Source organism: Pithys albifrons, chromosome 22 (assembly GCF_047495875.1).
Source record: "Pithys albifrons albifrons isolate INPA30051 chromosome 22, PitAlb_v1, whole genome shotgun sequence".
Lineage (NCBI taxonomy): Eukaryota > Metazoa > Chordata > Aves > Passeriformes > Thamnophilidae > Pithys > Pithys albifrons.
In genome coordinates, this window is record NC_092479.1 from 9102433 (window position 1) to 9129657 (window position 27225).

General features: G+C 43.8%; 1 protein-coding gene across 4 annotated transcripts in view; it reads left to right on the plus strand.

Annotated features, from left to right (window-relative positions):
- Positions 1 to 27225, plus strand: part of VPS13D (vacuolar protein sorting 13 homolog D) — an 87820-nt gene that overhangs the window by 29889 nt on the left and 30706 nt on the right. For 3 of the 4 annotated variants that reach the window (XM_071575998.1, XM_071575999.1, XM_071576000.1), the window contains exons 36-64: positions 311 to 517; positions 849 to 938; positions 2764 to 2904; positions 4077 to 4199; positions 6392 to 6497; positions 6824 to 6976; positions 7518 to 7653; positions 8618 to 8665; positions 9396 to 9546; positions 10178 to 10388; positions 11355 to 11602; positions 12253 to 12444; positions 12954 to 13080; positions 13603 to 13745; positions 14568 to 14698; positions 14929 to 15104; positions 15230 to 15353; positions 15938 to 16173; positions 16934 to 17042; positions 17465 to 17625; positions 18376 to 18484; positions 18956 to 19135; positions 19387 to 19503; positions 19637 to 19786; positions 19924 to 20073; positions 20569 to 20665; positions 22244 to 22392; positions 24761 to 24895; positions 25202 to 25369. In XM_071575998.1, the coding sequence (XP_071432099.1) occupies positions 311 to 517; positions 849 to 938; positions 2764 to 2904; positions 4077 to 4199; positions 6392 to 6497; positions 6824 to 6976; positions 7518 to 7653; positions 8618 to 8665; positions 9396 to 9546; positions 10178 to 10388; positions 11355 to 11602; positions 12253 to 12444; positions 12954 to 13080; positions 13603 to 13745; positions 14568 to 14698; positions 14929 to 15104; positions 15230 to 15353; positions 15938 to 16173; positions 16934 to 17042; positions 17465 to 17625; positions 18376 to 18484; positions 18956 to 19135; positions 19387 to 19503; positions 19637 to 19786; positions 19924 to 20073; positions 20569 to 20665; positions 22244 to 22392; positions 24761 to 24895; positions 25202 to 25369 (4268 nt within the window). Of the gene's footprint in view, positions 1 to 310; positions 518 to 848; positions 939 to 2763; positions 2905 to 4076; positions 4200 to 4835; positions 4911 to 6391; positions 6498 to 6823; positions 6977 to 7517; positions 7654 to 8617; positions 8666 to 9395; positions 9547 to 10177; positions 10389 to 11354; positions 11603 to 12252; positions 12445 to 12953; positions 13081 to 13602; positions 13746 to 14567; positions 14699 to 14928; positions 15105 to 15229; positions 15354 to 15937; positions 16174 to 16933; positions 17043 to 17464; positions 17626 to 18375; positions 18485 to 18955; positions 19136 to 19386; positions 19504 to 19636; positions 19787 to 19923; positions 20074 to 20568; positions 20666 to 22243; positions 22393 to 24760; positions 24896 to 25201; positions 25370 to 27225 lie in introns of all 4 variants that reach the window. The other variant, XM_071576002.1, reaches the window with a different exon arrangement.

The following is a 27225-nucleotide window of genomic DNA, read 5'->3' on the forward strand; positions in this document are numbered from 1 at the left end:
AGTTTATGGAAAGATGAAGCTTTAACAGCTTTTCTATTTTTCTTTAGCACTGTTGTGGTTCCCACTTTATTTAGAGGCATTCCTAGCACTAATAGAGATTTTTATTATGTAGCCACTTGGTTTGCAAACTTCAAAACACATTTCTCACTCTTGGAATATTCTGGTATATTTATAATCTCATATTTGTGTTGTTAAAGAGAACACATTCAAGGGACTGTTGGTGGTCTGCCACAAGGCACATGTTTTTTTACTAAGTACATTTCATTGAGAAAGGAGATGGTGATTGATTGGTTGTTTGCTTTTATCTAAGGTGACTTGAAAAAAGCAGCGAGTTGGTTATTTAAGAATGCAGAACCTTTGAAATCAGTTTCCCAGAGCTCTTCTGCTCGAGACAGCCAGGGGATTGTGCCTTTGCAGTTCATCTCTGGAGTAGAGATAAAGGCAGAGAGTGTGTGCATTTGCTTCATCGATGACTGCATGGACTGTGACGTTCCCCTTGCAGAGTTAACCTTCTCTCGTGAGTGTCTGCTGCGGCCTGGCAAGTAGGACTGTCAGTTACTGGGTATCTTCAGCTGCCTCAGGACCTGTGAAATTTTAATTGGTGGTGTTTCTGGGGGGTTCTGGGGATTTGGGGAATCTGGTTTTGATTTGGTTTGGTTTGTGTTTTGTTTTTAAGACGTTTGTGGTCCTTGTAGGGTTAAGATTTTGGTTTTCCTTTTGTGATAGGCTTTTTGTGCCATTTCACCTTAAAAGACAAGACTAAACCTTCCATTGCTTACTCAAGAGTTCACAAAACTGGGGAACTTGATTGTTTTGTGTTAGTATAACATTCCCTTTTTTCCCCCCAGGTCTGAATTTTCTCCAGCATTTGAGAACCAGCCCCGAAGGTTACGCTCATTTTACCCTCTCTGGAGATTATTACAATCGGGAGCTTTCAGGTGAAATACCTGGGGGTTGTTGTGTTCTTTATTTAAGTTTAGGAAACAGCTTTTCCTACTTCAGGAGCCTGAAGTTCACCCACTGTGAAATGCCTGTAGGGGAATAGGAAAGGTTGGGTTTTGTGTGTGTGAGAGAATGTGATCCTGGTCAGGTGCAGGGGTGTGGAAAGCTGAGATTTTGCTGATCTGAAAGTAGCACTAAAGTTTTCAAATGTAGTTGCATAAAAAGGTTATCCAGGAACGGGGCAGTTACATAACTGGGTGTGTCTGTGTTAACTTTTTTAGCATTTCAGTTTTTGGGACATTCAGTTACTTATGTATTTCAGGAGGGAAAATGTGAGGGATGGTGATTAGGCTGAAGTCAAGGGATTAACATAAGAAGACCATCAGAATTTATATTTTAGAGAAGAAAAACAAGTTAGGTCTCAGTTCAGGTCAGACACTGACAAATAATCTAATTGTGTGTTTTTTCTGAACTGAGTGACTAAATTTTCTGTTATATCGTTGGTGACAACCACCTCAGGAATGACCTGCCAGTAACAAGGTAGTTTTTTAGTTTTTAAAAAGACATAGTTTGGGTTTTTTTAATAGCTGTTAGGCTTCTGTCTTATGTGATACTGAATAATAGGCCAACTTATGTATAATTGTGTGAAAATCATTTTCAAAACCATTTCAGAGAGCTTAATTACAGCTAACTTAAATAAGCTATAATTGCCTTCTAGTGTTTTAATTGTGTGCTGGGAGCCCTTCGTGGAGCTGTGGCCCTGCTCTCTGTGCTGGCAGGGACAGTGACAGTGACAGTGACATGTGTGTGTTGCAGGCTGGGAGCCCTTCGTGGAGCCATGGCCCTGCTCTCTGTGCTGGCAGGGACAGTGACAGTGACAGTGACATGTGTGTGTTGCAGGCTGGGAGCCCTTCGTGGAGCCATGGCCCTGCTCTCTCTGCTGGCAGTGACAGTGACAGTGACAGTGACATGTGTGTGTTGCAGGCTGGGAGCCCTTCGTGGAACCGTGGCCCTGCTCTCTGTGCTGGCAGGGACAGTGACAGTGACAGTGACATGTGTGTGTTGCAGGCTGGGAGCCCTTCGTGGAGCCGTGGCCCTGCTCTCTCTGCTGGCAGGGACAGTGACAGTGACATGTGTGTGTTGCAGGCTGGGAGCCCTTCGTGGAGCCGTGGCCCTGCTCTCTGTGCTGGCAGGGACAGTGACAGTGACAGTGACATGTGTGTGTTGCAGGCTGGGAGCCCTTCGTGGAGCCATGGCCCTGCTCTCTCTGCTGGCAGTGACAGTGACAGTGACAGTGTGTGTGTTGCAGGCTGGGAGCCCTTCGTGGAGCCGTGGCCCTGCTCTCTCTGCTGGCAGTGACAGTGACAGTGACAGTGACAGTGTGTGTGTTGCAGGCTGGGAGCCCTTCGTGGAGCCGTGGCCCTGCTCTCTCTGCTGGCAGTGACAGTGACAGTGACATGTGTGTGTTGCAGGCTGGGAGCCCTTCGTGGAGCCGTGGCCCTGCTCTCTCTGCTGGCAGTGACAGTGACAGTGACAGTGACATGTGTGTGTTGCAGGCTGGGAGCCCTTCGTGGAACCGTGGCCCTGCTCTCTGTGCTGGCAGGGACAGTGACAGTGACAGTGACATGTGTGTGTTGCAGGCTGGGAGCCCTTCGTGGAGCCGTGGCCCTGCTCTCTCTGCTGGCAGTGACAGTGACAGTGACAGTGACAGTGACATGTGTGTGTTGCAGGCTGGGAGCCCTTCGTGGAGCCGTGGCCCTGCTCTCTGTGCTGGCAGTGACAGTGACAGTGACAGTGACAGTGACAGTGTGTGTGTTGCAGGCTGGGAGCCCTTCGTGGAGCCGTGGCCCTGCTCTCTCTGCTGGCAGCACCAGCCCTCGAGCCGCCTGCACCCTCCGCGCCTGCGGCTGGAGCTCAAGGCCAAGCCTCGCCTGGACATCAACATCACCTCTGTGCTCAGGGGTACGTGGGGCATCCCTGGGAACATCCCTGTGCCTGGCCCTGCTGGCAGGGACACCTCTCTGGGACAGCCCTGCTGTGTCCTGCAGGGACAGAGGGGCTGCTGGCAGAGTCCCCATGTCCCTCCCGTGCTGCTTCCCCAGGGTGTGCTCAGGCAGTCTGGGTTCTGTCACACACTGGGCAAGTGGACAGACACGAGCTGCATGTTTTACAGATCAGTTGGAATTCTTTCTCTTGGTCATATGAATTCTATCAAATTCATATGTTGTTTGAAATTTATTTTTAATCAGAAACAGGCTTTCACCTAAAGCTTTCCATACTTTACAGTGCTTAAAAACATTCTGGGAGCTCATCATTTGTTAGTACCTTGACAGGTGTAGTGGGAGCTGCTCGTTTCAGTTCTGCAGTCTCTGAACACCTGAGCTTCAGTTCCCACCTCAGGAAATCAAAATATTTTGTTCATCACTAACTCAAATTTCATGTGAGTTTCTGTGTTGTTGGGCTATGATTGTGTGCATTTCCCAAGAATATTGTTGCTCATTCTGAATAATTTGGTGAGCACAATAAAGAAATGACAACAGCTGAGCTTGTAGATGGAACAGAAGAGCCTTCTTTGGACCTTTCCACCACAGGACCTGTGGGGTTGGCAGAGATGGGAGCCAGGGTGGCAGGAAAAGCACATCAACCTTTCCCAGGAGTTCCAAAGATGCTTTTCAATACCAGTGATAACAAGTAGTAAAGCTTGTTTGTGATTAATACCATGCCAGAAGACTCCATTGGTGTCTTGATATTTATGCAGGAATGTGCCTGTACTTCTTAAAAATAAAAGAACCAAATCCCTGGGAAATGCTTCTAACATGGAAATATTTAAGGTTAATTGCCTCCACAGGGAGGACTTAGATTGCCACAGGAGTATCTTAAGAACATGGAACTCCACATAAAGTTTTTTTTAATGAAATCTTAATAATAATTATTTGGTTTTGGGGACACTGCTGTGATTTTATGAGCTGTTGTTTGTCTTTAACTGATGTAAGTGGCTTACAGGGAAAACAGTAAAGTAGAACTGCTGCCATTGGAGGGGAGGAACTTCGGTGTGATGAATTGAACACACTGCTCCCTGCCTTTGTTTACTGCCCCCTTGGATGCATTGACTGTCTGTGCTTCCTTTCCTCTAGAGCAATACACATGTACCAAACAGGCCTGGATGGAAGATTACTGTAAACAGGACAAAGAAGTGAATGTAATCAGCTCAGAAGACTGGATGGGCTCTTCGGTGGATCCCCCATGTTTTGGGCAGAGTATGTTGCTCATTAATCACACTTTATTTGAAACAGTCCTGCCACACACAGTCATCTGTCTAATGTATTGCAAACAGAAGTACTTGGGCTTCACAGCACATAGTGATTTGTTAGAGCTGTTAGGGAAAAAAAAAACCAAACCAAAAAAGCTGTGTTCTGTTCAACTCTGTTTAATGCTTTAAAACTAGAACTCTTTCTGGCTGCTTAGCTTAGAGTGAGAGCTTTGCAGTGCTCATTCTGCTTCCTTTTATTGTCACACTCAGTAATGAGTGACTCTCCCATCAAAGATTAAATCAGTGCTGAGTTAAGGGCTTGTGCAGTTGAGAGGGGAGGGGATCTTTTCCTTTTGTACCCCAAAAACATATAGAAGTGAGTTTCTGGGGGGAAAATCCTGTTTTATTTGTAAAACAATCATTTAAGTAATGACTCTGATATGTGACAGGCCTTTTAGCTTCTCTTCTCTCAGAGTTACTTCTGGAAGCAATTTTATTAGTCCAAGTCCCAGCTGAGTGCAGGTGAAGGGGTGCAGCCTCACGTGCATGATGCCAACTGTGTCTTCCCCGGTGCATGAAGGGGAAGACCCTCCTGTGTTTGTGTTTTTCCTTTCCTGCTAACTTTGTCTTTCCTGTCTGCCAGGCCTTCCTCTTGTCTACCTTAGAACTAGGAGTACAGCCAGTTTGACTAACCTAGAGCATCAGATCTATGCTAGAGGTACTGTACAGACAGAGACCAAAAAAAGGTGTTCTTTGGAAGGCTCTTGTACAATAAATACTGTGCTGTATGGGTGACCTGCTGGTAGATGGGCTTCTGAGCTGTAATTTTGTAGAACCTGGGAGAGCCAAAAAAATTGTATGAAATAAAGCTCAACACTATTTTTTGCAGTTGACAAAAGTCAGAATTTTCATTTTCAAGGATTTTATTTGCTTGCCATTTAATTGGAAAGAACTTTCCCTGTAAGCTTTACATCAGATTTAAGTCTTCACTGATGAGGTGAAGGTATATGAGGGTTGTTGTTATTGATTTGGAAGAAAGTTTCATGTGATTATCAGTAACTCCTTCAAAAGCTGCCCTGCCCTCACTTCCCCCTTCTTACCTCTGTGAACCTGAAGCTTTTGGAGCAATTGCAGATGAGTTCTGGAGAAGAGATTTCATTCTGCCCTAACTCTTCTTTAAGCAGTTGATTTATTGTGTGCACCTTCCTCCCACTTCTCTCATTCCCAAAGATGTGTGCATTTAGGTAGCAGCCATTCATCTTCCTTTTAAAGTAAGTTACTGGACTTTGACAGGGGTTTTTCTCTGTCCAAACACAGTAAGTATTTTCACAGATTTGATGCACTGCAGTGTGGAAGATGAGAGTAACACTTGTGTGCTGGTTAGAAATCCATGCTTGGAAAAAGTCAGCCATGGGAGGTGAAGTATCTTCTGGGATTTTCCTGTCCCAGTATTTTAACAAAACCAGATTGCCTTTGGTTGCATTCAAATTATGTTCTGTACTTTGTGTTAGTAGGTTTTATCCTGCACAGGGAAATATTTCTACTTGTTCAGTCTTTGAGGATGAAATTCCCATTCAAAGGGTTTACTGGCTGATCCTGTGTTTGTCTCACTGAGAGCAGTGTGTGTTGTGTTGCAGTGAGGTGAAGGACTCACAGCAGTGTGTGTTGTGTGTTGCAGTGAGGTGAAAGACTCACAGCAGTGTGTGTTGTGTGTTGCAGTGAGGTGAAGGACTCACAGCAGTGTGTGTTGTGTGTTGCAGTGAGGTGAAGGACTCACAGCAGTGTGTGTTGTGTGTTGCAGTGAGGTGAAGGACTCAGCAGTGTGTGTTGTGTGTTGCAGTGAGGTGAAGGACTCAGCAGTGTGTGTTGTGTGTTGCAGTGAGGTGAAGGACTCAGCAGTGTGTGTTGTGTGTTGCAGTGAGGTGAAGGACTCACAGCAGTGTGTGTTGTGTGTTGCAGCTGAGGTGAAGGACTCACAGCAGTCTGTTGTGTCTTGCAGCTGAGGTGAAGGACTCAGCAGTGTGTGTTGTGTCTTGCAGCTGAGGTGAAGGACTCAGCAGTGTGTGTTGTGTCTTGCAGCTGAGGTGAAGGACTCAGCAGTGTGTGTTGTGTCTTGCAGCTGAGGTGAAGGACTCAGCAGTCTGTGTTGTGTCTTGCAGCTGAGGTGAAGGACTCAGCAGTCTGTGTTGTGTCTTGCAGCTGAGGTGAAGGCTCCCAAGCGCAGACAGCCCTTTGTGCCCTTTGCCCTGAGGAACCACACTGGCTGCACCCTGTGGTTTGCCACCCTGACCACCACCCCAACACGGTAAGGACCTGTGGGGTCACTGCAAACATCTTTGGCTTCTCCTCCAGCTCTGCCAAGCCCTGGTTTTGCAGTGCTTTGGTTCTGCAGAGACACATAGGCAACTCCCAGTTTTACTTAGTTAAGAGCCTCTTCTGTGACACTGAATCTTTTTATTATTTATTTTTATCAAGAGGCCCAACAGAATGTGCAAAGCAGTCAGATACATTCATGATGTGAATGTGTTCATGAGGACTGAGGCAGAGTAAAAAGCACTTGCTACTTGGTCAGTTTGTCAGCTGCTGTGATTCTCACTTGGCAGTTTGTCAAGTGCTGTGATTCTCTTGCAGGGCTGCTCTGTCTCACAGTGGGAGTCCAGGTGTTGTTCCTGAGGAAAATGGGACATTGCTGGATGACACCCATAATGTCAGTGAATGGCAAGAAGTTATTACTGGGGAAGAGATTCCATTTGAGTTTGAAGCCAGAGGGAAACTCAGACACAGGTGAAGTTTTACACACTCACATATGGAACACTAATAGGTGTTACATTAAAAACAGGAGGTTTTTAAATCTCCTGTTAATATTTAGCTTTATTTTTGAACCTCTTGTATAGAGTGAAATGATCAGTTCTCTGGTGAGCAGCATCCATTGCTGTAGGTGGCAGCTGTTCCTACATGTGAGTGGGATCATTGTAAGGTTTTGGGAAGACTTGGGGGCCTCAATTATAAATCAGTGTCCTTTATTTTAAAGAACTGGAGTAGGGGGATGTTGGTTGTTGAACATAAGTGTTATCAGAGGTAAGGTATGTAGCATGGGTTTATTTTTGCTTTTATGACATGGTTGTACTTCTGTATATTCGTTAGGGAAGGTGGAACAATCAAAACAGAGAGAAAATTAGGTCTGTCTTTATCCATGAAATAGAAAAACTCTCAAGACTTTTTAATGCTTCAGTGAGATTCTTTTTTCAGAATCCCCTGGTTTGAACTCTTTGGTGCTGACACTGTACAGTAATGCTTGACTGTAATTTACCTTGGTCTGAACTAGGCACACACATGATCTAAGGATTCACCAGCTGCAGGTGAGAGTCAATGGCTGGGAAGAAGTTAGTCCAGTGTCTGTGGACAAAGTGGGAACGTTTTTCCGATACGCTGCTCCGGATAAGAACTCCTCCTCCTCAACTGTGAGTTCTCATTTGAGGGGCTTAATAAAGCATGTCATGTAAAAGAAGTGATGGCTGCAAGATTTTGATCTAAAAGCAGCTGCTGCATAAGATTGTCCTTTTTCCACTTGGCTTGAATTGGGAGAGTTGGAGATGCTGTGTTCTAATTGGCAATTAACGTGTAACAAAGCCAGAGCCAGAGCAGCCAGCACTCAGTCAGAGCTCCCAGGGACAGAACCAACATGGTGGTGACAGTGCCATGGGCTCCTGGAGATGGAGCTTTGAATCAGCCCAGCACTTCAGCAGCTATTTTTATTTCTTTTATTGCAGGAATGCTTTTCATGCATTTAATTTACTTAAAATAAACAAAACTGGTAATTTCCTGTAAGCCAAGACATTGTTGAAATATGTGGCTGCTTAGACAAAATACACTTGTCATGAAGGGAAAATGCAGCTGTAATAATCAGGCTGGCATTTGGGGAAGGCCCAATGATGAAAACGATTTTGGGGATTTCAAAACTAGCTAAGTTTTGTGACTAACTACTGGAAGCTGTTGAGCACTGGAGAATTAGGAAGTTGAGATCTTTTTGGTGTGAAACAGAATTAGAATTTAATTTCATGATACTACTGAAAAGAGCCAGTGGTCTCTTATTTGCATCTGATGTTTTCATATTGAAGCATAAAAAGCATCACCTCTCTGTAACTTGAATATTGAAGGAAAAGGATGCAAATTGAGACTTGCTGCTCAGGAACATCTTCTGGGGAATTTTCTTTACAATAAACCTTCTTCAGGTTCATTTCTTTGTAAAGCCATATTGCAGACAGGCTTTGCTAGTCTAGTTCTGACATGATTCCAAGCTGTGCTGAAGATCAGAATTACAAAGTGATGAAAGTTTATTCTTCTCTAGTAATGTTCTGTATCACAGCTGAGAGCAGTGTCTTAAAAGTTGAACAACTTTAACTTTCTTGTTTACTTTCCTCCCAGCTTGGAAGCCCAATAAGTAGAACAAATATAATACATCCACAAGTCTACGTGAGTATATATTTTCATTTTTTGAGAGCTACTTAAATAAGACTAAATAATTCCACGAGTGACTTTTCCATCCTTCTAGAATGTTTTCATTAGAAAGGGAAAAAAGGTCAAGCAAAAAAATGGTCTTTTGAATCAGAACAAATATTTTTTTATCATTCCTCACAAGTATAAATGTTCAAAGAATGGATCTTAAATTCCAGTATGTGAATTCTGACATGTAAATGCTGGAATATAATATGGTTTTTTCAGTATTGAAGTGGAAATGACTTCATGTAATGTAGGAGGTAAAACACTACAATAGAAGGGCAGCTAAGTGTGAAGAAAGTGTGACTATTTTAAGAAAGGTTTATGTTATTTTCTAGTTTTAACAGATAGGAATAAGTGACTGTTACATATATAAGATTTTGAATTCAAACTCCATGGATTTATAAAATAGTGTAATAGTGAGATGATGTACAGTCTTCTTTTAGGATCTGTGTTGCTCTTAGCTGAACTTCTGTTGTAAAGATAGTGGAGTTAGTGGTGTGCAGAATTGCTTTTTCATAGTTAATTTGGCTGAATTTTGAGGAGGAGGTACAGGATTATAAACCATTGCTATGAAACTCTACAGGCCTTAGTTGCACATGGTTGGACTCAGTTTTCTTCAGCAGTTACTGCTTCCACATTGAGGTGCCCCTCTTGTAGGTGTGTTCATTACCTGAGCTTTTGAATGCTTTTAAATATCTTCCAGTTTTCTTCATTGCCTCCAGTTCGAGTGGTGTTCGAGGTGACGATGGAGGGCAGTGCCCGGAAGGTGATCACGGTGCGCTCGGCCCTGATGGTGAAGAACAAGCTGGAGACCCCCATGGAGCTGCGGCTGGACAGCCCCTCTGCCCCTGACAGTGAGTGCTGGGAGCTCCTGCGTGCTGCATTCCTGCAGCATTCCAGACGTGCAGCCTCCCCCCGGGAAGGTTCTGCCCTGGCTGTGGTGGGTGGGTCACACCAAAACAGACCTCCCTGGGCAGGAAATGGGTATTGTCAGGAAGGAGATGATCAGCGAGGGGGTCCATTAGGATTTCTGCTCATTGTTGAGGTAAACAGGGAAAGCTGAGACTCTCTAAATGCTGACTGTTGCTTCTGTGTGTGGCAGCATTGTCTCTTTGAGCAGTAGCCTGGAAGGTTTTGGTGTTAACATCAAAGGTGTAGTGTACAAACATACTGATAGGCTGTCAGCACCCAAAGTGTGTAAGGAATGAGGTTTTTTGAAATAAGCATTTTCACTAAAGCATCCAAGAGCAAAAGAATTTGAATTCTAGCAAGGTTTTGGGCTGTTTCACCTAAATTGATCTGCTGCCAGATTGTGAATAGGCCTGAAAAGAACAGGTTGGTGTTTGAAACATACCTGAAGTAGGAAGGGATTTATATTAAAATTAAACTTACTGCTTCAAAAATTTGAGACTTACAACTTCCAAACTTTATATTTTTCTGTAAAGGGGCCTGTCTTGATATGTGTGTGTTCTTCTCTGGCTGCAGAACCCGTGGTCCTTCCAGCAGTTATGCCAGGAGATTCCTTTGCCATCCCACTGCACCTGACCTCGTGGCGCCTGCAGGCCCGGCCCAAGGGCATGGGGGTCTTCTTCTGCAAGGCCCCCATTCACTGGACCGATGTGCAGAAGACAGCAGAGGTTTGCAGCAGCAAGAGGGAGTGTCACTCCATGGAGTCTGAGAACAGCAGGTTTTTCAGGTAATTAAGACCTAATTCTTTTTCTGTAAGCTCTGTTACCATCTTCTGAAGTAACTCACAGGAAAGCAAATGCTTGGAGGTGTAGCTGCTGCAGTTTAATGGGATGTTTGTTTGGTCTGTTGAGTGATGAGAAAGCAGTGAAGTGTAACTGCTGTATTCTGCAGGGCTCCTTGGAGCTCCTCTGAGAGTACAAGGCACAGTGTTAATATTTATTTTTATTTATTAATTTATATAAAAAAGAAAATATTAGAAAACAGAATGTGGACTTAAATTAACTGCTTTGTCTCACTGAGGATTGATTTAGGGGTGCTCTGTATTTAGGAAATACTGAATAGAGATTATGGAAGTGGGTCAGGACTGGACCTTTGCACACCATACAGTTACTGCTGTGTGGCAGTTCCATAGTTCATTTCTTAATATGCTGCTTTTGAACGTATTACAGGGAGGAAAATCAACAAATTATTTAAAATGCAGATTTACTTACTTCATTTTTCTCTTAACTTATGGAAAACTGAAGTGTCAGGTGGTCAAAGAAAGGATGTATCTTCTGGGAAGAAGGACACAATCAGCATTTATGTTTATGAACGTGACTATGGGTTACTTTAATAGGTAAAATCTCTTAGTAATAGTTGAGAATGTGTTTTTGGAAGTGTATGGAAGCTGGTTTTGTAGTTGGTAATCTGTAAAATCCATTTTCTATTACATCTCTGGAACAGACCAGGTTTTTTTGAGTGACTAACTTAAGACATTGATTAAAATCAGGAAGCTTCTGTAATCTTAATGTTAAGCATAAATACAAAGTACCTTATCGAGCTGCCAAGTGATTATGTGGAGAACAACTCTAAATGCTGTTTTTCTTACCAATTGTGAGGTTAGAGCATGTTAGAGGATTTAGTGCAGTACAGAGAGACAGGGTTCAATTGTTCTGTCAAACTCATTGACTTCTCCCCATGTCTGCATCCCCAGGTTTTGTGTGGCTATAAAGAAGGAGAATTACCCTGATTACATGCCTTCCAGCATATTCTCTGACAGTGCTAAGCAGATTTTCAGACAGCCTGGGCACACTATTTACCTCCTGCCCACAGTGGTGATCTGCAACCTGCTCCCTTGTGAGCTGGAGTTCTACGTGAAGGGTTTGCCCATCAGTGGGACGCTGAAGCCTGGCAAGGAGGTGGCCCTGCACACAGCTGACACCTCCCAGAACATTGAGCTCGGTAAGGGCCTCCTTCAGGTGCCATTCTCTGTTCCTCAGGGCCTCAGGGGAACTTGTTTCTATGAGGAACTATGGTGCAGAATGGAAAAAATTGAAAATGGACAGCATTTATATGATTATTTCATTTGCTTGTAGGGCTTCTTAGTTTTAATAACCAAGTGCACACATTGTGGAAAAAAAGCTACTAATATTGCCATCATTCCCCCAAATCTGTCAGCTGTCTTAGTCTGTTCCTTGTTTGGCTCTTTTCTTGTTTGCTTGAGAGTGGAAACAGGAGAGAACAGTGACAAAGAAGGGAGTAAATCAAAGAAGTTTCCAACGTTTTGGGTGGTTTTGCTGTTTTCTTTTTGACAGAAGAAGTTGGTGTTGAGCATATGGAATTATTCAACACTGGCTGGAATTGTGATGCCTAAAGCAATAAGTAGCCCTAAGCAGGATTCCTTTAGAGAGTTTTTTTGCTGCTTGTGGCCTGAATTGAGGCATTTCTTCCTGAGGTCAGAGTTTACTGCACTGGGCAGATTCAGAAGTTGATCTGTGTGAGCTACACGAAATACTCAGAAAGATCAAGTCATATGAAACACCAGCCTCGATACTCACCAGAGCACAGTGCCTGTGTGGGTGATGTTTTCTCTGCTTGGGTTTGTTTCACAGGGGTGTTGCTGGAGAACTTCCCAGTGTGCAAAGAGCTGCTGATCCCCCCCGGGACGCAGAACTACATGGTGCGGATGCGGCTCTACGACACCAACCGGCGGCTGCTCAACCTCACCATCCGCATCGTGTGCCGCGCCGAGGGCGCCCTGAGGATCCTCGTTTCAGCACCATACTGGTTAATCAACAAAACAGGTCAGCTTGGTTGTAGGCCAGGAACTGGGAGGTAAAGATTTCATGCAGTGTTTTGGTGGACAAACAGCAAATTTAGCAGTGCCAGCAGCAGCTGTTGTTTGGTGAGTGTTACAGCAGATAACTCAGACACTTGAGCTGCTGTGTCACAGATTTTCAAATGTGAACTGTTGCACTTCTAAATAAATCAGCAAAGATTAGATCACTGTTAAAACTTGTGGTTTTCAAAGACTGAAGAGTTTAGAGAAGGCAACGGGTCTGAATTGCAGTTAGTCTGTGTTAACTTCCACTGGCACTGTCAGGTCAGCTTGGACCAGACCCCATCACCTGCAGCTGTTTTAAGCAGGTTAAGTGGAGAACTGGGAGAATGCAGGCAGACTAATGGATCTTACTGCAACCAGAATATTTTAGGTTGTTCATTAATTTGAAGTAGTTTTCCCTGTGCTCATTTTAATTTGTGCAAAGCTGATTTGTAGTTTAACACTCTTCTTTTTGTGTGTGTTCACTTAAAGGATTGCCACTGATCTTCAGACAAGATAATGCAAGAACAGATGCTGCTGGGCAGTTTGAAGAGCACGAGCTTGCCAGGAGCCTCAGCCCACTGCTGTTCTGTTATGCTGATAAAGAACAGCCAAACTTGTAAGTAAGAAGAGCAATCAGGTGGAACTTCACAAAGCAGTAATTCACAGATTGGGTGCTGATACATCAGTATGAGAATCATGTAGGAAAAGTCCTTTCCTGTTAAGATGACCTGTTGCTAAGTTTTTTAATACTGAAATGAGCATGTTGGATCTTTAGACATTTCCTGTTGAAAACTCCTTGGTTGGCTCCTTCTGTTTTGTCTGGATTTATTCCAAATTTTCTTTTATTTTTTTTCTTTCAAGGATAGAATAGACTCAAATGTTGCGATTAATCAGTCTGAAAATTGCCAAGCCCTTTACAGGACATGGCCACTGAATCTTGACCAGTTTGTTGAAAGAGCTTGTGGCAGAAATGCAGAATGAACCACTTAATAAGGGATTTGTCACGTCCTCTAAGGCTTTTATATCCAAACATAGGTGTTCTTTCTGCATCTCAGCATGTGTTTGATCATCAGCATCATGTTGTCATCTGATCCTGTATTTAAATGAATAAATCTTTGTGTTTTTTCCCTACTCTTAGTTGCACCATGCGAGTTGGAAAAGGAATCCATCCTGAAGGCATGCCTGGCTGGTGCCAGGGCTTCTCCCTGGATGGGGGCAGTGGGGTCAGAGCCCTCAAGGTGATCCAGCATGGAAACAGGCCAGGCCTCATCTATAACATTGGTAGGTGGTGACAGGAACGTTGGCGAAACCCTGTGGAACTCTTGGTGAGACGTGATGGCAGTGACACCAGAAACAGGGTGACTGCAGCAGAGAAACGTGTTAAAGGTTTTTGAGGGTCCAGAGAAATTATTAAACAAGGAAATAGTATTTTAAGTATTTTTCTTTACATGTAATTTTGTTATCTTAAAATCCATTTTCAGTTATGTTTAATTTTGCATTTCAGAACTGAGTGTTAATAGTTGCATTTACAAACTCTTCTGCCTGTTTCTGTGTCTGTCTCCCTTGTGTGTTAATTCCAAGTACATTTGAAATGCCACCACATTACTCTGATTATTTTGAGTGTCTGTGTACTGTAACTGTTCAGCCATGTGCTGCTTCTGTGGGTTTTGCTTTGTACAGGCTGATGTGCAGGAGTGCAGCTTCTGGCTCCTGGTGTACAGAAAGCACAATTTCTCCAGAAGGTTTTAGTTCTTCAATTCAATGAGGGTTTGGAAGTTAATCCACAAAGATTTTTGAGAAAATTTTTGTATGTTAAAACGTGGAATAATTGCTTTCACTGATATACTTGTGACTAGAAATAGTTCTGGGGGGTTTTATCTTAAGTGTTATGATCTCTAAATTGTGCTTGAGATACAAAGGGGAACAGATGGCATAAAATTACATTTACTGTTTAAAATGATGTGTCAAAACACGGCAGTGGTATGGCACAAACAGTGCATCTCAGGCACCCAGGGAAGAGCTTGTGTTCTCTGCAATATACTGTGGCAGGTGTCTTCTTCTTTAGTAATTAACAGCTTTATTTTTACCTTGTTTTTTCACTAGGTATTGATGTCAAGAAAGGCAGAGGCCGCTACATTGACACCTGCATGGTCACCTTTGCTCCCCGGTACCTGCTGGACAATAAATCCAGCTACAAACTGGCCTTTGTGCAGCGGGAATTCGCCAGAGGGAGGGTAAGAGGCTTCCTGGGGACACCTTTAGTAACACACTGGTTTGTCACAGAACAGAACAAATGTAGTTCTTGTAAATATTATTGGCTGGTTATGAGGATCTTTCTCATTGTTCCAATACCAGCGTCCACCTGACAGAACAATTGCTGTGCTGGCACTTGAGAGTCTGCAGGTGGACTCTGGGTTTTCAGTGCCAGGACCATTCACCAGTTCCTCCCTGACTCCTGTCCTAGGGAGCAACCAACCCTGATGGATACATCTCCACCCTCCCTGGCTCCAGCGTCGTGTTCCACTGGCCACGCAACGACTATGACCAGCTCCTGTGTGTGAGGCTCATGGATGTCCCAAACTGCATCTGGTCTGGGGGCTTTGAGGTCAACAAGAACAGCTCCTTTCACATCAACATGAGGTAGGTGTGGTCTGCAGCTCTCCTGCTGTACTTCTGGGCTGGGACAGAAGCAGCTGTTCCATGCTTAGGACTGCAGGTAGAGCAGATCAGAAGCTCACCTGTTTTTGTGCTTTGCTCTTGTTCAGGGACACTCTGGGAAGATGTTACTTCCTGAGAGTGGAGATCACCCTGCAGGGGGCCACGTACCGCATCGCCTTCAGCGACACCGACCAGCTGCCGCCGCCCTTCCGCATCGACAACTTCTCCAAGGTAAGGAGCAAAGCTGGTGTCTTTGCCTCTGGTTTTGAGTAAAAAAAGGAGTTCTTTTGTGTCTGTTAGAAGAGGGAGATGAGTAGTTGTGTAATGAAATAAAATGAAAGTGTGTGTAGCAAGAGGCATTTGTAGTAATTGTGATTTTTCTGAAGTTCTAGTAAAAATTGGGTAGCACTTAATTACATCTGGTTCAAATAATAGTGCTAATGTTGTGGCTTTTGTGAGTGCCTTAGAAGTCTTGCAAGGAAGAGCATTGTTGCTGAAGAGAAATTGTTCTGGGGTAGTAGTTTTAAATCTGTTCTAGTCTCCTAATTGTGATAGGATGACTTGAGGTGCTGCATTGAAGATGTTTTGTGCCACAGATGACAGATAAAAGCAACGATGACATTTCTCATCCTTTTAATACTGTTTTTAATTGAGACCTGGATGGAAGAATATGCATATGAAACCACCTGGGGGAAAAGAAGTGCTTTGAACATGTTTCAGTGATCAGCTCCTGGAAAATGAGCAAATGGCAGCAAAAAATCTGCCTGATTAATGTTTCCCTTGTGAAACAAGCTGCCCTTTCCTCCCTGCTGCAGGTCCCCATAGTGTTCAACCAGCACGGGGTGGTGGAGCCCAGGCTGTACACCGAGGTGAAGCCCATGACCTCCCTGGACTATGCCTGGGACGAGCCTGTCCTGCCCCCCTTCATCACGCTGACGGTGAAGGGCGCAGGCTCCTCCGAGGTTGTCTGCTGCATGAACGACTTCCAGGACAGCAAGCAGCTCTACTATGAAAACTTCATCTATATTGCTGCTACATACACTTTCTCAGGGTAATTCCTTATGTCTTAAAGGGAAATATTTGGGGTGTTTATGCTGTTCAGTAGGTTTTACATTAATAATTCTCTTTATTGTTGCCTTTTGAAAATTTTTCAAATGCAGCTGAACTTCTGTCAGCCTTGTAGCCAGCAGAAGAAATGCCAGATTCAGAGCTGTCTGGCAGTCAGTAATCCGTGTGTCTTACCTCATGTGGTCATAGTACCTTTGTTTTGGAGGTGCAGCCTGACATGGTTCGCTCTGTCACACAGTGAGAAAGTTTAAGCACGTGGCATCTGCTGTGCCCCCACTGTCAGATCTTGGAAGAGCAGGGGTGGTCGGGGTCCTCTCTGGGGGCTTCATTTTTTTGGTGTTTAAAGGACACTTTACCACAGTTTGCACCTATTTACAACATGCCTGTGAAGTATTAACTTGCATTAGTTTATATGCTACTGAAAACAGCTCTGTGAGAGTGATACAGCCTTTGTTGCTTCCCTCGATGTAAGGTGGAAAGTTGTGTTTGGAATTTGTCTGTTTTGCCTGTGAAGTTCCTTGTTGCAGTGAGAAATCAAAGCCCCTTTTAAGAATGTACTCAAATTGACAGCTTGTACTGGTAATTCCTAATGAGAGGGGGAAAAACCCCAATATAAATTTATGTCTGATGGGCTGTGTTGGAGGTGTAAACTTCTTTGATTCAGTTTTGGTACACATCTAAATCAAGCTACAGAAGAAGCAGCTACTCTGAATAAGCTTGATGGTATTTTCTTGGTGTTCTAGTTTGCAGGAGCCAAGTGCAAGACCAGTTGCTTCAAATAAGCACGTTGCAAATGCAGAGCTTGTCCTTGATGTTTCTCCAAAGACTCAAAGAGTTGTGCTGAAAAAAAAGGTACCAAGACACGTTTGTTTATTGGGGTTTTTTAAATGCCGTTGCTCTGTGCTAAAGTAAAATCAAATGTTGAGAGTAGGAGAACATAAAAAAAGAGTTGTAACTTTTAAAGGGTGGAGACAGGCTCCAAAGTGACAGGTTCTTCTGAATAGTGGTGGTGCTTCTCTATAAGACTTTTATGGGGATAAAGGTGACAGAAAAGGAATCAGAATAAAAGTAGTAAGGAATGTTGTAAGTGTGTCCCAGGTAACAGTGTGGTAATTGTGTGTTGGATATTCTAATTAAAAATAGTATTAAAGGAATGAGAAATGGCCTCTGAAGTTAAACATATACAAGTCATTCCATTCAAAGCCTCTGACAGCAAACCAGAACAAAACTATTTGCTCTGTGCTGCATTTAAATGTTGAGTTTTGATGCAACAGGAGCCAGGAAAGCGCTCCCAGCTCTGGAGGATGACGGAGACAGGAATGCTGTGCCACGAGGGCTCCTCAGTTCCCCACCACCCCCATAAGGCCTCCCCTCGCTCCGAGGGCTCCAGCATGATCCTGGACATCGCTGGCCTGGCGGCTGTCACCGACAACAGGTACTGCCCAGGGAACGGGCACTGCCCAGGGAGCAGGAGCTGCCCAGGGAACGGGCACTGCCCAGGGAACGGGAGCTGCCCAGGGAGCAGGAGCTGCCCAGGGAACGGGCACTGCCCAGGGAACGGGAGCTGCCCAGGGAGCAGGAGCTGCCCAGGGAACAGGCACTGCCCAGGGAGCAGGAGCTGCCCAGGGAACGGGAGCTGCCCAGGGAGCAGGAGCTGCCCAGGGAACGGGCACTGCCCAGGGAACGGGAGCTGCCCAGGGAGCGGGAGCTGCCCAGGGAGCGGGAGCTGCCCAGGGAACGGGAGCTGCCCAGGGAGCAGGAACTGCCCAGGGAGTGGGAGCTGCCCAGGGAATGGGCACTGCCCAGGGAGCAGGAGCTGCCCAGGGAACGGGCACTGCCCAAGGAGCAGGAGCTGCCCAGGGAACAGGAGCTGCCCAGGGAATGGGCACTGCCCAGGAGCTCCTTGGGAACTGCTGCAGGTTCTTACTGAGCACAGTTCATGTGGCGTTCTCTGAACTAGGGAAGAGGCATGTGGAAGAGCTGGATTTCACCTGGTACTTTAGACACGCCTCGTGGCCACCTGTGTGACTTGGAAATACTTTTAAAAGCGTGGCTAATGCATTTCCTGCAGGTGACTGTTCAAAGAGCCCTTCAGAAGTGAGATTAGGAAAATGAGCTGGAGCGAAATAAATGCTCCCCATCACCACATGAGCAGAGTAACTCAGTACTGGTGCTTCCCCTGCAGGTACGAGCCCCTGATGCTGAGGAGGCCCGACCGGCGCCGCAGCTCCACCCAGACCTGGAGCTTTCGGGACGGGAAACTCACCTGTGGCATTCATGGGCTGGTTGTCCAGGTCAGGACGGATTAGAGGGTGATCTTTGGTTTTTTGCTGATGCAGAGCACAGTCATTTGGGCCTAGTATTGAAGGGAGCTGAAAGCTTTAAGGCCAGAGTCCAGAATACAGAGGAAACAGATCTCTGTAGAGATGTTCTTACTAGTTTCAAATAATTAAACAGCTTGCACTAATAATTAGGAAAATAATTGACTTAGTACCATGATATTGCTTTGATCATTTTGTGATCAAACTGCAGCTCAGTCAGTTACTGCTTGAAGCAACCCAAAAAGCCCTGTGTTGCTCTTTCTAGGTGTTGCCTCAGTAAGGAGTTACATTCTCATCTGCAGATCCAGAGTTCATCTTTTAAAAAGCTTTCTGTAATTTTGGAAAACTTTTCAGAAAGGACTTTCCTATGTCTGTTGATGATGTGATAGCTTCAGTTTGAAACCTACAGTGGAAATACTTAATTATGCATCTTTCTTTCTCCAGGCCAAGGGAGGAATTATGGGTCTTCATGATGGAGCTGAAGTTGTTCTAGGTCCTGACACTTCCCTTGAACTTTTGGGGCCAGTTCCACCTGAACAGCAGTTCATGAGCCAAAAGATGAGGCCTGGCTCAGGAGTCCTGGCTGTGAGAGTCATGCCAGATGGACCAACAAGAGTTCTGCAGGTGACAGTCCTTCATTAACTACAATTTAGTTCCATTGTTTGCTTGTACTCTTTATTGCATCTTTATATCCTTGCAAATAGCAGCCCTTATAATGATATGAAGGAGGAGGAAATATCATAAATAAGAAAGAGTTACCACAAAAGCTTTCACAGTACCTACTTTTTTAAAAAAAGATAATTCTATAGGATAGGACACTGTAGCTGTTATTTATGAATAGGAAAGGGATCCTTTGGTAACTGGTTTGTTTTCAGATAACTGACTTTAACCAACGTAGAAGTGATCGTTTGTTCAGTGAAGGAGAAGAACTTCCAGTGACAGAACAAGATCTGCGCAAGCTGAAAAACCCAGATACAGAGCAGGAGTTGGAGGTGAGACATCCCAGCCAGTGCCCCTCTCTTCTGTTTATCATTTTGCTTTCTGCATTATAGGGAGGGGGTGGTTGGTCATTAACTTTTCCCTATGATGACCTCTTGTTAGGAGGTTTTTTGCTTCTTTTCTCAGGTTCTTGTGAAACTGGAAGGTGGAATAGGATTGTCTTTGGTCAACAAAGTCCCTGAAGAGCTTGTGTTTGCAAGCCTGACAAGAATTAATGTCCACTACACACAGCTCTCGACAAGTCAGGTGCTAGAGCTCAGTGTGCAGGACATACAGGTATTGGCCATTTGGAAATATTTATTCATGGGTCTTCTGCAGGTTTTGCTGTCACAGTAGATTTGAAAAACGTTTAGAGCTGTTACTGAGAGTTCAGTTCCTACATATCATTCATTTTTGTCTTGGCCACTGTGTAGGTGGACAACCAGCTCATTGGCACCACACGGCCCTTCATGCTCTTCCTGACTCCCAGAGCGAGTGAGAATGAGCCCCTGGAGACCGGGCCTGCTGTGCAGGTCAATGCCATGAAATTCCCCAGTAAAAACGCCCTGACTGACATATACAAGGTAAGCACAGGGTTTGCTTTGTGCTCTGAGTGCTGCTTTGCCTAAATGAGCTTTCCTGTTCCTAAGTTGTACTTAATGCAATGATTTGTGAAACACACTTGGTTGAATAAATAGTGAAGCTTAAAGGACACTCTACCCCTTTCTCATGTCCACAGTGTTGAAAGCAACAATACAGTGATGAACAGGATAATAGGTTTAAAAATATAACAAGCAAAACAAGTGATTTCAGGGTTGAAAACAGGTAAGCATGAGATTTTGAAGTGCTAGGATTAGCTAATGAAGCACAAGACCTTCCAGGAAATTGAAATAATCATCACTAGTTGTAGGTAACTTGAGGTAAAGCCACCAAAGACATTTTGAAGGTGGGAATTCTGCTATGAATCCATTCAAGTGAAAATATTCCATTGAAATAGAGCACATTGTCCTTTGCAATAGCTTAAATGGATTGTGTTTCTGGTGTTAACACTGTGAGCTGATGCTTGTTTGTCTTTGCAGCATCTGATGATCACTGCCCGAAAGTTCACAGTTCAAATTGAGGAGAAACTACTGCTGAAGCTCTTGAGTTTCTTTGGCTATGACCAATCTGAGTCAGGTATGGTACATAATTACAAAGATCAGCTTTGCAGTGTACACAAGTATCATGATCTTTGCATGAAGTTCCAAACTCCAGGAGACTCTTGGCTGCGTGGAACCTCCCAGTGCTGAGCAGGAGGTTGGAGCTGCCTCAGTGGGCCCTGGGCAGCTGCTCGTGTGTTCAGGGCATGGCCCAGCACACAGTGGCTGAGCAAGGAGTCCAGTGTTCAGCTTCAGTTCCTGTATCTGGAGTCATCTAAACTGGGATAAAAGAAATTGTGTTGTTAATTTAGCAAGCCTCTTTGTTTAGTAATTTGTTTGGTTTGTTTATTTAACCCAGGGCTAGAAGTGGGATCTCTGTTAATTTGTTCCTCAGGCAGTTCCTCTTCCTTCACTGGAGGAAAATTCTGTCTCTCTGACCTTTTAGTTGTGGCATCCATACCCCTGGCTGCAATTTGTAATGTAAATTCTCTTTGATTCAGTGAGGCAAGACAGGCCTCTTCAGTCTTGTAATCTCAGAGATGCTGTTCTAATCCTCCTATTTTAGGGTTTATCTGTATTTTGGAAACTTTCTGAGATGTTTGTTTTGGAGTGGCAATTGAAGAAGTCACTTGAGTGATGCAGTAGCATGTGTGCTGTTACATAATAACTGTCACAGGAAAAGAACTATTTTGGGCACCATTCCAAATGGGGCCCAGCCTACAAGTGATGCTTCAGAGTTCTGTCCTGCTAATCCACAGTATCTTCTGACCTGTCTCTGAGAAAATAACAGCCTTATGTTTCACAGAGGATTTACAGACTTAGGTCTCTAGTGATGAGGAAGATGAAAAAATCTGGAGTTTTGCTCTTATGCTTTTTACTACTCTGTCCTTTGTTTTGGTTTACCCTGATGCTTTTGCTGGTTTTGTTTCCTTACTTACTGTACATTATTTGTAGTTTATCCACTGATGCTACTGATGTCATCCAAGATTCAGGCAGAATTTATTTTATCATTTACAGTCAACATATTTAATTGTTCGACCTCACTTTATAAGACTTGGTCATCTTTCATCTTTCCCCTGCCTTCTTACACCACCAAGATGCTCTTACAAATAACATGAAGCTGTTAATGCCAATAACATTTGACTCTCTCTCTCTCTGTAAAGTGATTTATTGAATGTCTTCCATGTGGGCATTTTGTCCACTCTGCAGTGACAATTGAAAACTTGCTTTGTGCAGTGTGTTCCTGGTTGTGTGTAAGGAATTACAGGGAAAGCAGAGAGAGGAAAACAGCCTGTCAGAGCATGACTGCACAGTAGGACACTGCAGAGTTCTGTGGTATCTCCTTGTTTCTCTGTGCTGATAAAGATAAATTAGAAGTGAGATTAAAAGCTCAAATAACAGGTTTTGGTGATGCAGAGAATCTGACAAAAAATTCTTGAGCCTCAAAGGTCAACTTGGTGTCACAAGGCATGAGTAATTCTGCTGGCTCCCCCAACAGTCACACATACTTCTTCCTTGTGCAGAGCACTGTTAACTCTTCACACAGTGTGCATTCCTAACCCTGTATTTATTTATCTTTAATCTGCTCTGATTGCTGTGTTTTGTCTGGATGCAGAGGTTGAGAAGTACGATGAAAACCTCCACGAGAAGGTTGTTGAACAAGGGGGAGGACAGAAGCGATACTACTTCGAAAACCTGAAAATCAGTGTGCCCCAGATCAAACTGAGTGTCTTCACTTCCAACAAGCTCCCTCTGGACCTCAAGGTACCCCAGGGGGGGCTTCTGAGGAAAGGGAGGAAACGGCTACAGAAGCTGTAATTAATCCTGTTAATTTCCATTTACTCTTCCATTATTTAATTTACAAATAATAGAAAGTTCCAATAACTTCTGTTATTTAATTTACATAATTTCCAGTCTCTTCTGTTATGCTCTTTCATTTTTCTAATTTCAGTTGAAGCACAGACAGTGACTCACTGCTTCACAAAGGATCTTAGTTACACAATGGAAGCGTAAAGAGCTTAAAGGGAATAATGATCATAGAATAAAAGTCACTCAGAAATACAGGACAACAAAAAATGTGCCTTCATTGGAACTGGAGAATTTTCATGAGGACTGTGCAATTTGGTTCAATATTAAAGTGAATTCATATTCAGTGTGGTCTTAGGTGGAAAATCTGGTCCTTTTCCGTGTGGTGATGAATCTGGCACAGTTGTTCAGTGAACCAGGGATTCCAGATCATAGCAAGAAGATAATCTCATCCATGTTCCCAAGCCTGGACATAATAAAGTGGCAACAGTCAGTTGCCACTCTAAAAATGATTAATATTTCAATCAGAAATACTGCAGTTCCCTCTGAACTAATACAACTACTTTCCTCCAGTGTGGAGGGGTTGAAACAAAACCAGCAAACTGAACCATAAAAAACCCTCCCCACTGTGGAGGAACTGAGCTGCTGCCTATTGGGAAATCAAAACTAAAACACTGAGCAGGCTTTTTGTCTTTGGTATTGAGAACATGAGGAGGGGCAAGCTTTTCAAGAAGTTTAGTTTTGTGTAATGAGTGAGTGTCATGGAGTCTTACCAAGATGACCCAGAACATCATCAGTCTTGCATTTTTGTGTTGCTTTTACCAAACTCTTGTTCAGAGGACAGTTCAGTAGCTGGCTGGGATATTCCTTGGTTGGGATATTCCTCACCACTCAACAACAGCAGAGCCCTGAATATGTGTTGGCTCTTGATCTTCAACACAAACCCACCTATCATTGATTATCTCAGATGCAGAGAGAGAATGAATGGTGAGTGCCTGTAAGAGCCCAGCCCTGTGCACTGCTGTGTTTGGATTTCCTGCCCCCCTTGGAATGGGATTCCATATGGATACATCTTGGCAGCCTCCAGCAACGTTCCCCAGGGAAAACTTGGCCTATACATTTCTCCCCCCTAATGGTAACAGTCCCTGCCTGAATTCTGTATATTGACTTTCCCAGACAGAGTTCCATTCAGCTCTGCAGCACAGGAGAGTTCAGGGCAGGAGGGAGAGAATAATCACAGTAGAGCCTTTGTGGAAGTTTTTCTAACTACCTCTAATGTTCCTGGCTTGGACATGGCTGGCTGGCAATTTGGTGTAGACAGATTATTTTTATTAGGAACCAGTATTAACAAAGTTGCCTTATATAATATTTGATAGTTAAACAGGAAATTACTTCCTACCCAAGTGAATAATGAGGACTACTCTAGTTAGTCATCCATTTACTGAAAAAATAAATAGTTCCTTTCTTACTTGCAAACTTAACTCAGACCTGTAACTTGCTTTAATTTCCTGCAGATGGCACAAAAACTCGTGTTACTTATGGCAGCAAGACTTTGGTGATGAATGTGTAGATACAACACAAGTGTCAGGCTTCTTGCCTTCCTCACAGTGTCTGATTTGGTGACTGTGCAGATGCATTCTTAAGACCTGAAACAGGGGGAATCTCTTTCTGTCTTAAAAGCTTAGTTTTCTTAGTAATTTTTTTTTCAAAATTACTTTATTTATGTGTGTGTGTACAGAGAGCTGTGTAGCTTGTCCACCTTAAATGTGTTTTTTATGTACAGCTGGCCTGGCCCATGAGCTACTTAGTCTCTTCCTTAAAAAATAATGGGAAAAGCTTGTTTAAAGAGTTTCAGTACACCATATAATGTACAACAAAAGAGCCTCAGGCTTGCAGGAAATTATGTATGTTGTTCCAGCTCATCCTGATGCTTTATCCTTCCACAGAACTTCAGCAGTGTGGAATATTTCCAGTTTTGTCAAGGAAATTCATTTAGGGTTTGGTTTAATTGAATGTTGGAGCAGATATACCAAGTGCTATACATGGAATATCAAACACATTTTATTTTGAAATATTCCTGTCAAGTGTAGGGAACAGATTGCATTAGGAAGGTTGGTGACTGCTGAGTTACTGAAGAAACACAGTTCTAATAATTGATCATTGCTTACAAGGAAAAGGTTTGTGGGTGATTGGTGTCTGTATCCCAGTGAGAAACTACTCCAGCAGCTTCAGAGAATTTCGGTTTGTTCCCCATTCAAGGTAACTTTGTTTGGGTGCTGTGAATGAGAAGTACAGAGTGAAGTGCCAATACCTTTCATTTCCTTAGGCATTGAAAAGCACGTTGGGATTCCCCCTGATCCGCTTTGAAGACGCTGTGATTAATCTGGACCCTTTCACCAGAGTCCATCCCTATGAAACTCGGGAGTTCATCATTAATGACATCCTAAAACACTTCCAGGAGGTGAATGTCATGGAGGTTGGACTGGGGCAAAGTCTTGATTTGGGAGTTCTCCACTGAGGGTGTGGGAGCTCTTTCCTGACTGTTAAGTGTTGGGGCTGTGTTGCTTCTTTGGCATATGGAGAAGTTGCATCATGTTTCTAAGAATATACTACGTTTTAAGATCATACTATTGTGGATCTCACTGGTATTTGTGTGTTATTTGGGTTGGTTTGTGCTTCTGTTGTGGGTGGTGTATTTCTTTTAATCAGCCTTGCTGGTGTTAGTGTGATCCAGTAGTGATACTTCATCTTGCTCTGGGTTTTGCAGGAGCTGCTCAGCCAGGCAGCAAGGATCCTGGGATCTGTGGATTTCCTGGGCAACCCCATGGGGCTCCTGAACGACGTGTCAGAAGGTGTTACTGGCCTGATAAAGTACGGCAACGTCGGGGGGCTGATCAGGAACGTCACCCACGGCGTGTCCAACTCTGCTGCAAAGGTAAGAACTGTGAGATTCCACTTGGCTGCACCAGTGGGGAAAACAGGGAAGGACTCAAAGCTGTGTCTGACCCAGAGAGCTGAACTAAGAGCAAAGATGACACCCACCTTCTCTACCATAATTATCTTATTTGTAGCATGAGCCTATTTTGGACGATTTCAAGTCATTCAGACAAATCCCATGTTGATATTCCTGTCTTAATCTCCTGCCTGCTAATTGTGTAATTATCAGCACTGCAAATCCAAGCCTATCCAAGCAGTGTGGCGAAGACTTGGGGAGCTCTTGGAAGGCAGCTGTATCCATCTGCTTTTGTCCATCCTTTCTCCTTGTGCTTGCAGTCTCTGGTGACCCATCCTCTCCACCCAATAGAGTGTGTTTCTTTACAGTTTCCTTTCTATAAAGTGTTGTTTCCTCATCACAGTCACATCTGCAGCAACAGTCCCATAAATCTTCCTTTAAAAGGCACGAGCCTTCCTCTGTTTCCCACAAGGGCAAGGTCATCCTTTGAACTTTGCAGTCATTTGTAACCAAGGGGTTTGTGAAGGAAGATTTTCAAAGGCAGAAGGGCAGTTGGATGCTGAACTCCTTTCAGAATTCAACAGGAGCTGAGTGCCTGCTTCCCATTCATACCTTTGAAAATCACCCCATGTACTATTTATCTGCCTTCTCAGGTATTTTTTTCCTTCTCCTTGATATATCTGAAATGTCTCTGTGATGAAAGTCTCACACAGTTCCCTTTTAAAACCTTTTTTAATGGTTTATGTATTTGTCCTTCCACAGCAAGGAGAGAATTCTGTCCTGTAGGAAGGGCTTAATAGTACTTGGAAAGTACTTTATGGAGCTCCTTGATGATTCCTTCCAAAGGTTGAATCTCAGTTTTGCTACACAGAAAACAATGGTAAAAAGGCTCAAATAGGGTGAATTCTCCCTTATATGTTGCACTGCTTTTAAAAGTCTGTTAGAAAACCAAGCTAAGAATGTCCAAATAATAAAAAATTGGCATTTCAAGTGCAGTTTTTGATATGTATGTGGCACAGAGTAGAACTTTCATCCTTTGTGTTCTACTTGTGTCTGCCCAATGAGTGTGTCTAAGATTTGTAAAGTATTGGTAAAAAAAATAACACGGAGAGAAAAAGTGACTTGAATTGCCCAAGAGAAACGGGCCTGAAACAACAGATCATTCTCATCTTGCTCTGGGTGCTCTCTGCAGGGAAGGGATTTTTAAGGGTGTTTTTACTGCATAAATCTTCGCCTGACTCAGGTGCCACAGAGGGGCCTCGTCTTTGCAGCTCATTCTGTGGAGCTGGGAGCCAAAGCAGCCAGAGCTGGAGCAGCCTGTGCTCTGCCAAGGAGCTGAGGGCTGGGAAAGTCTCCCTTCTGCTTGTTAGAGTACCTAACTTATGAAGTGTCTAAAATAAAAACCTCTCCTAGAATTTAAGCTGAGTTAGGTATTACAGTGTGAGTAGACAGATAAACAGAGAGCAGTACTGTAATCATTGCTTTAAAAGTAGCACTGCTGGGCTGCAGCGAGGAGCAAGGGCTTGTATCTGGTTTTGTCATTTTATTGCTTTTCTATTTTATAGTTGTGCTGATTATCCCTGTAATGGCTTTTCCATGCATTTCAGAGCACGCAGTGGGTAATGCCTCCTTTCAAGTGGAGCTGCAGAGTATTTAAATTGGCACAAAACCTTAGGTTAAATAAAGTTCACTACAGACAGTTTTGTAGTTTTTATCCCTTGGAGACTCCGAGTTCTGTATTTTAAAAAGTTCTTTGATCCTAAATATAGACACCTGAGGGAATTTCATTCCCTCTGAATGGAGCCTTCTATAGTTGCCATATGCGTAGAAATGTCTCA